At 38.3% G+C, this 11,046-nt stretch overlaps 1 protein-coding gene across 1 annotated transcript in view; it reads left to right on the forward strand.

The window, feature by feature from the left end:
* Window positions 1–2,916: 2,916 nt before the first annotated feature.
* OGDHL (oxoglutarate dehydrogenase L) overlaps window positions 2,917–11,046 on the forward strand; it is a 49,328-nt gene continuing 41,198 nt past the window's right edge. The window contains exons 1-2 of the mRNA XM_009634642.2: window positions 2,917–3,123; window positions 9,332–9,511. Of these exons, the coding sequence (XP_009632937.1) occupies window positions 2,917–3,123; window positions 9,332–9,511 (387 nt within the window). The remainder of the gene's footprint in view (window positions 3,124–9,331; window positions 9,512–11,046) is intronic.

An 11,046-nucleotide genomic window follows, 5' to 3' on the forward strand; every position in this document is an offset into this window, starting at 1 on the left:
TTTTTGAGTGAAATTAATCTGTAGTTGAAATCTGACTGGAATTACACGACTGGTAGCTTTGTCCATCTTTGTTTCATACCTGCATAAAAATGGAGGCATTACTTTTTCCTGAGATGGGAATAATGTCTGTAGTAACAGTTTTCTTCACCTGTGATTTTTATATGTGCACGGGAGTGCCCATACCCGCTCTCACTGATTGCGGATTCAGTAGTTACAACTTGTATGGCTCTGGCCCCATTTTGAAATTTAAATGGAGCTGGAGGGAATTGACTGGTACCACTTCTAAGCTCTTTGTTTCTATTATATGTTATGTCATTTGCATCCATTTTCAAACCTCCCTGACAAATTGTTGTTATTTTGCTGTACGTTCTTTGTTAACTGCTAGAAGAAGGATCTACACATTCTCCAGGCAGACATATTAGGAAGAAAGAATGTGAAATTACCTGTGCTTAAGCTTGCCGTGGTAGTATGATAAACTGAGAAAAACGTTCCTCTAATTCCCTTCTCTCCCAGCTCTTTATATGAGGGTAGGTAACCCTTTAGGAATGAGTGTCCACCCCTCAGGTATGTGTGAGGAAATTTGGTAGTGAAGGTTGGATTTGCAGGGGACAAGATAGGTGGAATAATAATTTCTATCAGAATGGGCACAGACATAAAGTCCAAAGTGCCATGCTTACCTTTCAGTTCTTACTGTTAGAACCTGTTGAAATCTTACCAAGTTTTGCAAAATGATGTGATTCATATGTAGTGTTTTCAGTTCCATTACATCTTAAAGAGTATGTATGCCGGCAATATATTAACTCTGTCAGTGTTGTCCCCGTTGCTCTGACCTTTTGCAGGACTTTATCTGCACCATTTTGAAAACAGATTGTATTTGTGTTCCTGCAGTTGCCTAGGAGCACTAATCACAGACAAGGTGTTGACACAGGAGGAAATCAGTGTTCTAATAAGCTTTGAATCTGTAAAATGGGAAATGACAAGTGAATATAGGTAGATAAGGAATAATGCGAATGGATAGGGGATTCAGCATACTAGTAGCTTCACCATTGCCAACTTGCTGAAAATGCCAAGTGGGGAGAGGAGAGCATGTGGGTTTGAGGTTTTGGGATTTTGTAGGTTTAAAGGAGGATTGTATACTGGGTTTGGTGATACTGCCTTGGGAGAATACTCTCCAGGTATCTGGGCACCATGGAGAATGTGAACAAGTGCTTGTTTGGAGAATTCAGTAAGTGGATGACGGCAGCTGGAGTATCAAGCTAGGTGTCAGATGTGCGAGTAGATGAGAGTGAAAAGGCTGCAGAAGTCTTCAAAGAGGAGATAAGGGAATTTGTTGTGATAAAGGAGGAGAGTTCACTGCTGGGATGATATGGATCCAGTCAGCAGCTTTCAAAATAAATATTGAGTTAAAAATGTCATGTTAAAAATGTGATGCCAGAGAAGAGCATGCAGCAATACTGTTTTGTTCAGTAGGAGCCTGTGTTTTTTTTGAAGACCTATTTAATTTTTAAATTGGATGATGAAAAATATAGCTCTTCCTATCCCTTACAAATTTAGGAACTTTATAACCATATAGTTCCTTTTTTGGAGAGGGGGAAGAGGAAAAACATAATTTAATGGGATTTATATGCAGAAAATGTTTATATGGAATTTTTAAGATGTCTATTGCTTCTTGAATTAGAGATAAAATAATCTTTACATGTAATAGGTAACATAAAATTTGATCTATGACTTAAAATGACAGTGTTGTTTTTAAAAAACCTTTGAAATTCATTTGGTGGCTCAGTACTTCTGTTTGGTTTTAGCAATTGTTCAACTAGTCACACTAAACAACAAAAAACTTGGATTTTACCTTCTGATGAAATAAATCCATCCTCTAGATGGACAACAAAACAAATGAGAGATACCTCAGAGTTAAATCTGATTTTTTTTTTCCTTTTAATTAGTGTTCTACCCTTTATGTTCTTGTACCTTTCCAGATATTTCTAAAGTGAAAACAAAAGAAATAATTTCTTTTCATGTCATTGCTATCCCTTTGTGATTTTAGCAACTTCAGCATTAAGATTATACTGGTTTTGGTCTAATTATAAGTTACATTTGTTCTTTTTAATCTGAAGGTGAGCTTTGACTCTCTTTGCTAGCACTGGAGCTGATGGTGTTCAGCATTCCCAAGATTCAACCCTTACTGTTTTTCTCACTGTTCAAATTACAGGGAATCTGCTCTGCTTGTTAAAAAGCTCACAAGAAGTCATTGGAAGGACAAGATAAATGTTGCTAGTTAGGAAAGCAAACTAAACTGAGCCTTTTCGTAGAGTAACACTGATTGAAGGCTACTGTCAATATGAACACTTAGCTAACGCTTTTAATTACTGTGTCAGCTCTGTTATTCATGGCATAAATTTGAGGTAGCAGGCTTTTTTTCAGCCAGTTTGTTTGTGGTTGATGCTGTTCATTGGACCTATTCCAGTTTGGCTTGGTAAAAGGCCGCAGCTTTCTACAGCCGAGAGTCAGCAGTTACCAAGCAGTTGCCCAGGGCTCTGGAGAAGTCAATGATCAGCAGACTCATTTGTTCCCAGGGAAGTGGGGCTCAGGGGGCATGCAGTACAAGTGGTGTCATGATTGCTTCAAGAACCGGGATGATGTTATCAGTTATAGAAACTGTGAGGTGAACTGATTGATGGGGGGATGGCCATCAGCAACACTTCCACTGCTTTGTAGCTCTACAATCAGTCATGGAGTGGCCTCTTTCCTGAAGAGAATTTCATGCCTAGGCCTGAGCTTTGTTGAAGAGCACTCTAGCCATAAACCTCAGTTTTCACTGTGAGGCTGAAATGCATCTGCAATTCATTGGCTCTTTTTCTGAGTAGGTATGTTTTTGTCTTTATTAATAGACTTGGATCTTCTGTCTAATAAACAAACATGAGTCATCTGAAGTTGTTTGCGGCTACACTGAAGTGGCATGGCATTAAACTCCTGGAAAAGCAAGATATAGCCAGAAGGGTGTTTTTACATGGCCGAAGGTATGCTTCATCAGGAACCTCAGAACCATTCCTGAGTGGGAGTAATTCAAATTATGTGGAGGAAATGTATTATGCATGGCTTGAAAACCCTAAAAGCGTACATAAGGTAAGTCTAAAACTTGACTGTAAATGATAATATTAGGTTAAGAGTGGAATTGATTTTTTTCTTTTTTAACTTGGTTTATAAAAAGTCCAGAAAAAGGTCTTGTATGAAATGAAAAATGTGAAACTAATTTCCCACATATTGATTTTTGCAAGATGTGATATTGCAGCAACAGAAGTACAGAGGAGCCACAGGCATGGTGAGCGGGGCGGAAAGAATGAGAAGTCCAGACCAGAAAGAGTAAGCTGCTCAGGAACATGCAGCATTCCTCCATGGAAATGCTATTAAAGCAGTCTGTTAAGTAATTAGTTACATCTGGAAGAAGACCCAAGAAATAAAATACTTTTAATTTTTTGGAATATTATAATAAGGTTGTATCAGAGGATATGCTATATTTAAGTAGTATGTGTTGACATTGGTACTTCTAAAATGTCCAAAGAAGATGAATATTCAGGTCCCTTTAGGTAGGTGTGGAAGTTGTCAGAAAAGCCTTCTTATATATCTTGAAAAGTATGCTGTTCCGTCTCTCTGAAATCCTTTCTTGTTGGCAAAATACATAGACTTATTTTTTAACAAGCCTTCTGCTGACAAGGAGGTCTCTCTTATGGTGACACATGCATAGTAACTTAAGCTGATGAGGAGTCTGATAAATTCTAAGACAGACAAGTCATTTTCTAGAGTAGTAATGTGAATTGTGCCCAAGATGTTTACCAAATTGGTTGTATGTCCCTTTATTCTTGAGGCTCATATATCAAAATGTCACTTAGAAGTTGTTGCTTTAAGTCTGATAATCTATCCGGAGTGTGAGGAAGTGACGCGTGTTGAGGGGAGGGGAAAAAAAAAAAAAAAGACCAAAAAAAGCAGTTTTGTAGCTGGTTTTTTTTGATTTTGCATATGAATTTAGTCTTGTTGGAAGGTGCATATATGCAGTGACAGCTCTGAAGACTGAATGTTATTCACAACGCAGCTAGGTTCTAACGCAGCTAGGTTCTAGGTCTTTTTTTTTTTTCCTTAACTGGGAAGCGAAGAGACCTTCTCTAGGGGAGGCTCCTCTTGTCCCATCTGCCCTTGGTTCTTTGTCATGTAACTGCCAGCTTAGTTTCCAACCAGTGTAGAGCAGGGTAGCACGTTGTGTGGATGCACTGAATTAATTTCTAAGAAGCCCTCATGATGTGTTGAATGAAGTCATGCAGAAGGAATGTGCATGGGGATGGCTTGCTTCTACTTGTTTTATTTAAGTTACACCAACTCACCACAACCTTCTTGCCTTCAAGAAGAGTCCAGTTTCTTGTTCAGACCCTGTATGGTGGAGTGAATTTTGCTGCTGTGAAATCTTGCAAGCTTGTGGTGGGGCGTGAGCCCCGGGAAATTGACGTAAGCGTCAGGCGGTTACGTCGGCGGGCGGCCGGCCGGAGCTGGCCAGGGTGCTGAACGGCCGGGGCCGCCCGCCGCCTCTGCCGGGGCGGGAAACTGTCCCGGCGCGGCCGGCCCGGAGAAGAGAAAGGCCTGCCGCTAAATTTAGACCTGCCCGTTATTTTGCTGATACTTGGGGGTAGGCGGAATTGCTAAAAATCCCACTGAAAGGCTCTCCGATCTGTCTGGCAGTTCAGGCACAGCTGGGCGAGGGATCCTGATGAGGTGATGCCGTTTGTAGGTTGAACAGCGACCAATAAATTAGCAGAAGTGAACTGCCGGAGGAGTGCAAGTGTACTGGTGGAGTAGGGTGTGGCCTAGGGGGTGGATCCCAGTTAATTCAAGGTCCATTTTAAAAATGTGTCAATTCTTTTCAAGGCTAGCTTTATGTAATATACTTAAAACAGTGATGAACTGAAGTTTGCTGTGTGCCTGGTTTATGAGGCTTAAAAGAATATGATTGATGGACACCATGGATTACTTTACAGCTATTCTTTCCTAAATAATTAGGTTTTTCACAGCCTAGAAAAAAGAGGGGGAAGAGAATGATGTCGATTAATTTTACTTTGTTTCATCAACAAAATTAATTTTTATTTTTTTGAAACCCATCTCATTTCATCAGCTGAAAGCTGTAAATACCTAACCAAGATTTTTGTTGACAGAAATTGTTCAATTTGGGCTTTAATAAAAGAGGTTTAAAATGTTGAGAGTGGAACTCACCCTGTTTTCTTTAAACTACAGAAAAATTCATGCTGTAGTTGTATGACTGTAGGCAAGCTGTGTATTTGTCATTCTGCTATGGAAAGTGGTGGAAGTGTTGGAAAATAATGTCAGGAGGCACCAATGGCTTATGTGGTGTTGGTTATGGTGTTGTTAATAATTTGACTCTCGCTGCAGGCCACTCATATTTCTTTGTTCTATCCAGTATGTCCAGCATGGTTTAGAGAGCCAGTTTGTGCTAAGCATTTAGATGTTACATTCTCTTTCCTATTTTTCCCCTTTATTTCCTATTTTTCCCCTTTATTTCCTATTTTTCCCCTTTATTTCCTATTTTTCCTCGTGTTTTTTCTTCTTGGATATCTCCTCCATATCAGAGGGGATGTGCTTCCTTCTAGTTGATGAGATGAAAAAGCTTTGTTTTTCCTGGGCTTTAGAAATCATACTCTATATTCACTTTTATTTAGAAACTCCAATTAGCCAAGGCTCCTCAAATTATTTCTGCCTCAGAAGATTTGACTGGACATGTCTTCCTGTATATGCTTATTTAAAACTGTTTGAAATATGTCTGTCACATTCCAATGAGCATATTCAGTGTTACTAACGCTTTTTCTAAGAATCTCTCTTTTCAGTGTATACCATATTATATATCAAGGAATATGCATTTATATCCATAGGAGCTTTTATTCTTTGTACAAATCCATTCCTGGTGACTTCCTGCTTTTCCTTGTCTTTTGAATTTCCTATCTTTAGAGTAGCCAAAACAACAATCAGAATAAAATGACGTGGGCTCTGAAAAAGGCATCATTATTTCTCCTTGAAGCATGGTGTCAGGGCCATAGATCATAAGGGAGAAGCTTGACAAGGCTCAGTTATTACTATCACAAGATTAATTACAAAACTGCATGGTTGGATATTGAGTACATAATGCCTGCCATGTTATCCTGTATGCAGCTGCTCTACTGTGAGTGCGTAATCGCTTCCTTGTTTTATGTACTTGGAAAAAGTGTGGGGGTTTTGGTTTGACTTAACCTTTTTTTTTTTTTTTTTTTTTTTTTTTTTTTTTTTTTAAATGATGTAGTGATGCTCAGTGTGTGTCTTCTAAGGCTTTACTGTCCTCACTGCAGTTGATAAATATTGTGATATCACTATAAAAAAAATCCAAACCATCAAGATAACTAATACATTGTTTTTCTATGTGCAACACTTTTTATTATATAAGAGTAGAATATTGCTACTGAATCACTTGAATTGTGTTATATTACTTGAGAAAATAATGGTTAACTACAATATAGATTTGCTGACAGGGGGGAAAAAAAGCTATGTATCATGTATCACTATAGTAATTTCTTTTTTAGAGATGTATTTTTCTATTATAAGTCTCCACTACTATTTTCTTAAAGAACTTTATTAATTTAGTTGAGAACCTGCAGGTTTGCTGTGAGACCAAGCTGGTCTTCTGTCTGTTCAGTCACATGGCAAACATTGTTGCCAAAGACTGACACTGATACACAGGACTTGAAGACTAGAATCTGGTATCAATCTTGAAAGACACTATAGAAATTTGTAAAGTCTTTGATGGATGTGTATCTAGAAAAAACTAATTTTCTGTAGCCAAATGATCTATTTTCCCTCCCCTCTGATTAAATGTCAAGCCTGCCCAACAAATCAATAAGTTCAAAGATGTGATGGGAAAAAATAGTGTGGATTCCTTCTGCCCAAGCTGGCTGCATCTTCAGATGTAAACATTTTTAAGGTGTTTCTTTATATTTGTGAGTTTGCATGAAGAAAAGGTCCTGTGCTTATTCTCCTTAAACAGGTAGCTTGTTGGGAAAGTCTGTTTGGATTTTGTTAGCAACTGTCTCAGCAGAGCACTTGTCGTGTGGGACTGTGCTGTGGTCACTTTTACACCGAAATGAAAAACTTTTGACTCAACAAATCAAGAGTTGTGTTGAACAACAAAGGAATAGTTACATTATTATCATCATTATATGTGTATCGTGGTATTGGAGAAAGCAAGGAAGGAACCCTAACGTAAGCAAAGCATATTACTAAAACTCGGAATGAATACCAAATGTCGTATTTGTCATGGATCCAAATGCGTGTTTGGAATTTCCTAATTTTATGAAAGTTAATAACTGTGTATTGCCAAAATAATTCCTTCAGTCTAAGTAGCCCTAGTTGTAGCACGAAGGGATTGCATCTGTTTTTCACTGTCTGGGATCTGCAAACTCTCAGCCTGGATGCTGTATAGGCATGGAATAACACTACTGTTCTTAATACAGAGTAAGAAGATGTACAGAGAGAATACTGAAGGAAGTGCAGTTACACTAATAGACTCTTGTAGACCATTTACAGAATGTTGTGTAAATTCAGACTTCCAATCTCAGTGCAGCTGGCAAGGTGTCAAGGTAAGAAGAATATGGAAAGTGGGCATAAATGAGAGAAGGGAGGAGGAATGAGTTCTTCATCAGTGACTCTAGAACTGACCACCAAGCATGATCTGTCTGCCTTAATTTGTCATGGCATATGAAAGTTATGTTTAGATGACATCTGTGTAGGAGCAGGGTGATAAGTAAGTTTATCGTATTTGTATCATGCAGCTTTGTATGAATAACAAAGTAAGAGAGATGCGTTAAAACGTGTTTTTCAGGCAGTGGTTTCACGCTAATGATGAGGTTCCTGCCCACAGGTTCAATGAGTCCCCCCCACTTCCATAACTTGAACTTGGAAGGTTGGGTGATGCTTAGCTCTTGTATGCTGCACCTCTCATAGTGTTCCTGAACACCTTAAAGCTTGTAGAAATTTCAATATGAAGACTTCGGTTAATGAAAACAGAATTTTATAAATATTTTTGTGTCGTGCAGTGTTGGTATGACATTATTTTGATTCTTTTGTGTATTCTGTAATGAACATATTAAGTAATGTTCTTTTTAAAATCAAATCTTTGGGGCTACTTTTTGTCTTTTCTGGCACTGGTTCCTTGAAATGTGTTAGTTCCAAGCTCACAGCCAGGGTAAATAACATGCACTGTACAAAATGAAATTTAGCTTTTACAGTTCTTCTGTTCCAGACACCAAGATTTAAAAGTTTTGAGATGTCTTCCTTTCTTTCCTAAGCTAGCCAAACTGAGGGAAGAGTTTTATGACCTTTCTTTACCTTTTATGGAAGCTGTAAGCTAAGCACGAGTATTGATTAGTCCCCTGCTAGTGCCGGCTTTCTTCTTTGTTGAGTATAAGCATCCTGGATGTTTTCTCTCATTCTGCTTCTGTCTGTTGGCATCCGTACATCTAATACCATTCTAACCTGGCACAGTGACCACTTCATCAGAACGGAAGCAGATCAGGAAAACCAGAGCTGGGCATATATGGAGGAAGTGACTTGTGTAAAAGTGCAGATGGAACTAAAAGGATCTTCCATTTGTTGTGATTCAGTTTCTGAAATATGTACTCTTCTAAAGGTATGACTTGTACCCAAAACCAAGTCCATAATTTCTTTCATAGTAAGGTAATCTAAGCTAGTGGGGAAAGGCTCTTAGACTAAAAGCCTCACTCAGAAAAGCTGTAATTCCTTTTAAACAGTTTCTTCAGGAAAGGCCCTTAAGGACCAGTTCTGATTTAGCATATTCGGTGAGTGTCTTGAAGTATCATAAATTCTTTAAGTATCATTAAAGGAATGGATTCATTTCATTTATTAAGGTTTTCAGTTTTATAGGCTTGATACCTCTTTACCAGCAGCATATCATCATACCCATTACCGGTTGCCTGAATAAACATCACAGTTAAAAAGAGCTGTGTGAATGAATAATGTACAAAGATGCTTTGCACTCATATGTGCTGGAGAGTTTTCCACTGAACAAGCTCAGTGTAAGAAATGAGATGAAAAGGGCTCTGTGTACATGAAACACACAGCTGCTACGGAGATGTGAGCATATCAATGCTCTCTTTTCGCTGGCTATTAGTGGTACCTAATACTGTAATGTGAGGTACCACTTGCTGCTTGAAGGAGCTGCTTTTGGATGAGACTTTTGTTTGAGGTAATAAATTTTCCTTCTTCTTTCATCTTCTGTGCACATGCCTAGTCCTGGGATTTATTTTTCCGAAATGCTAATGCTGGTCAAGCGTATGATCCCCATCTACCAGATCAAGTGGAAAGAAAGGCATCATTTCTTCAGAGCCATGGCCTGGCCCAGACACCGGGTAAAGCTGAAAAGCTTGTTGAAGATCACCTTGCTGTGCAGTCTTTGATAAGAGCATACCAAGTAAGTGTACTTTGGGGTAGGTGTGGGAGGGCCTCTCTTTTGCAAACAACCTTTTTCTTCCTTTTAATGTTCTTGTTTGTCTTCTGGTCTTAACTCTTGCCTGTTGACTTGCTTATAATCCAAAATGTCTTGAACTAGACAGTCTTTTCTTCCCTACCCAGTGTCTGAACACTGAGGTACTGGATTCAGGCTGGGATGCTCCTCTGGCTTAGCAAACTCAGGATTCAGATTACCCACAGCCCTGATGCTGGTCATCTGACTTAACCTGGAAGCTCTGTATGGAGATAGTAATTTCTGAAAGGGAACACAAATCTATTGGGTTTTGCCTGTTTACCAGGAGCAGGAGCCAAACATGTCAAAGCTTAGCCTTGAATATTCTTTTGGCTCACTTGACTGTATTAAGATGTGTGTGTATGTGTGTCTGATTCAGTAAGTTACTTGACCAAATTGGAAAACTAAGTTATCTGAAATAGTTTTGCTTCATGTGAAAGGAGTTGTCCTGGATATACTGGTACTAATGAATCTCCTGATGTGTGCAGTGAAATAAGAACTTTTCCCTGTCTTCAACAGCAACCTTTTCCATCATCCAAGTCTGTCTTCACCTCTCAAAAGTTTGTATTACAGTTCTAAATGTTACTACCTTTCTTTAAGAAAGTAGGAGATGTGCTTGCCTTCTCATACATGTAGTGTGATTTTTGAGATTCTTGATTTGAGCTGGATTGTAGGTAAAAAGACAGAGGAGAAAAAAATGAATTAAGCAGAATTCGAACTTTGGGAGGCTGGTGGTACTGAGTTTGGGTCAGCTTTGAATTTCTTTGAGAGAGCTGTTCATCAAAGCTGACTTTGTTTCACAATCAGATTTTTTAACCTTTTTATTATATTAGAAAATTAAGTCTGATTTCCTTTTTTTCTCTAAAAGAAGGAGGGTTTTGGAAATAGCACAGTGGTTTTGGTTAGATGTTTTCTAAATGTAAAACCAGTTTAAACATTTTTATTTAGGCTTGTGTGTAATATCTGAATTTCAATTGGAGGCTTCAAAACAGCGTGAAACAAAAAAAACCCGCTAATCATGTACACGTGTTGAACAAAATATTCCAGTTAGATTTTTAATTTTTTTTTCTTTTTTTAAAATAAGCATGTACGTTCCCAAAAAGTTTGCTACAGTTTGACTTCGGCAGATCTGTTCTTCCCTGCACTAAGAATTTTAACTCTTTGTTTGCTCTCATCAGAGGAATAGGAGAGGAACTTTTTTTAAAAACTTTTTTTTCTGTACACATCGCATTGTCACCATTGATTCAGGTATGAACCATGTTAATCCAGCTGTTGGAGAGGTGTTGTAAGAGTAGAAAGGTTTGTGAATATAAAGAATATACAAAATCTGCTTAGAAATAGCTGTGTAGAAAACAAGCACTTCAGCCCATTCACTTTTGCTTGCAGTAAAAATTTGTTGAAGAATTAGAGAAAATTGGAGAATGTTAGGCTGCTTTGACACCATTTACTTGAAAATAGTTTAGAGATTGCCATTTGGTTTCCTG

The sequence above is a fragment of the Egretta garzetta genome, unplaced genomic scaffold (genome assembly GCF_000687185.1).
Source record: "Egretta garzetta isolate BGI_Z169 unplaced genomic scaffold, ASM68718v1 scaffold280, whole genome shotgun sequence".
Taxonomy (NCBI): Eukaryota; Metazoa; Chordata; class Aves; order Pelecaniformes; family Ardeidae; genus Egretta; species Egretta garzetta.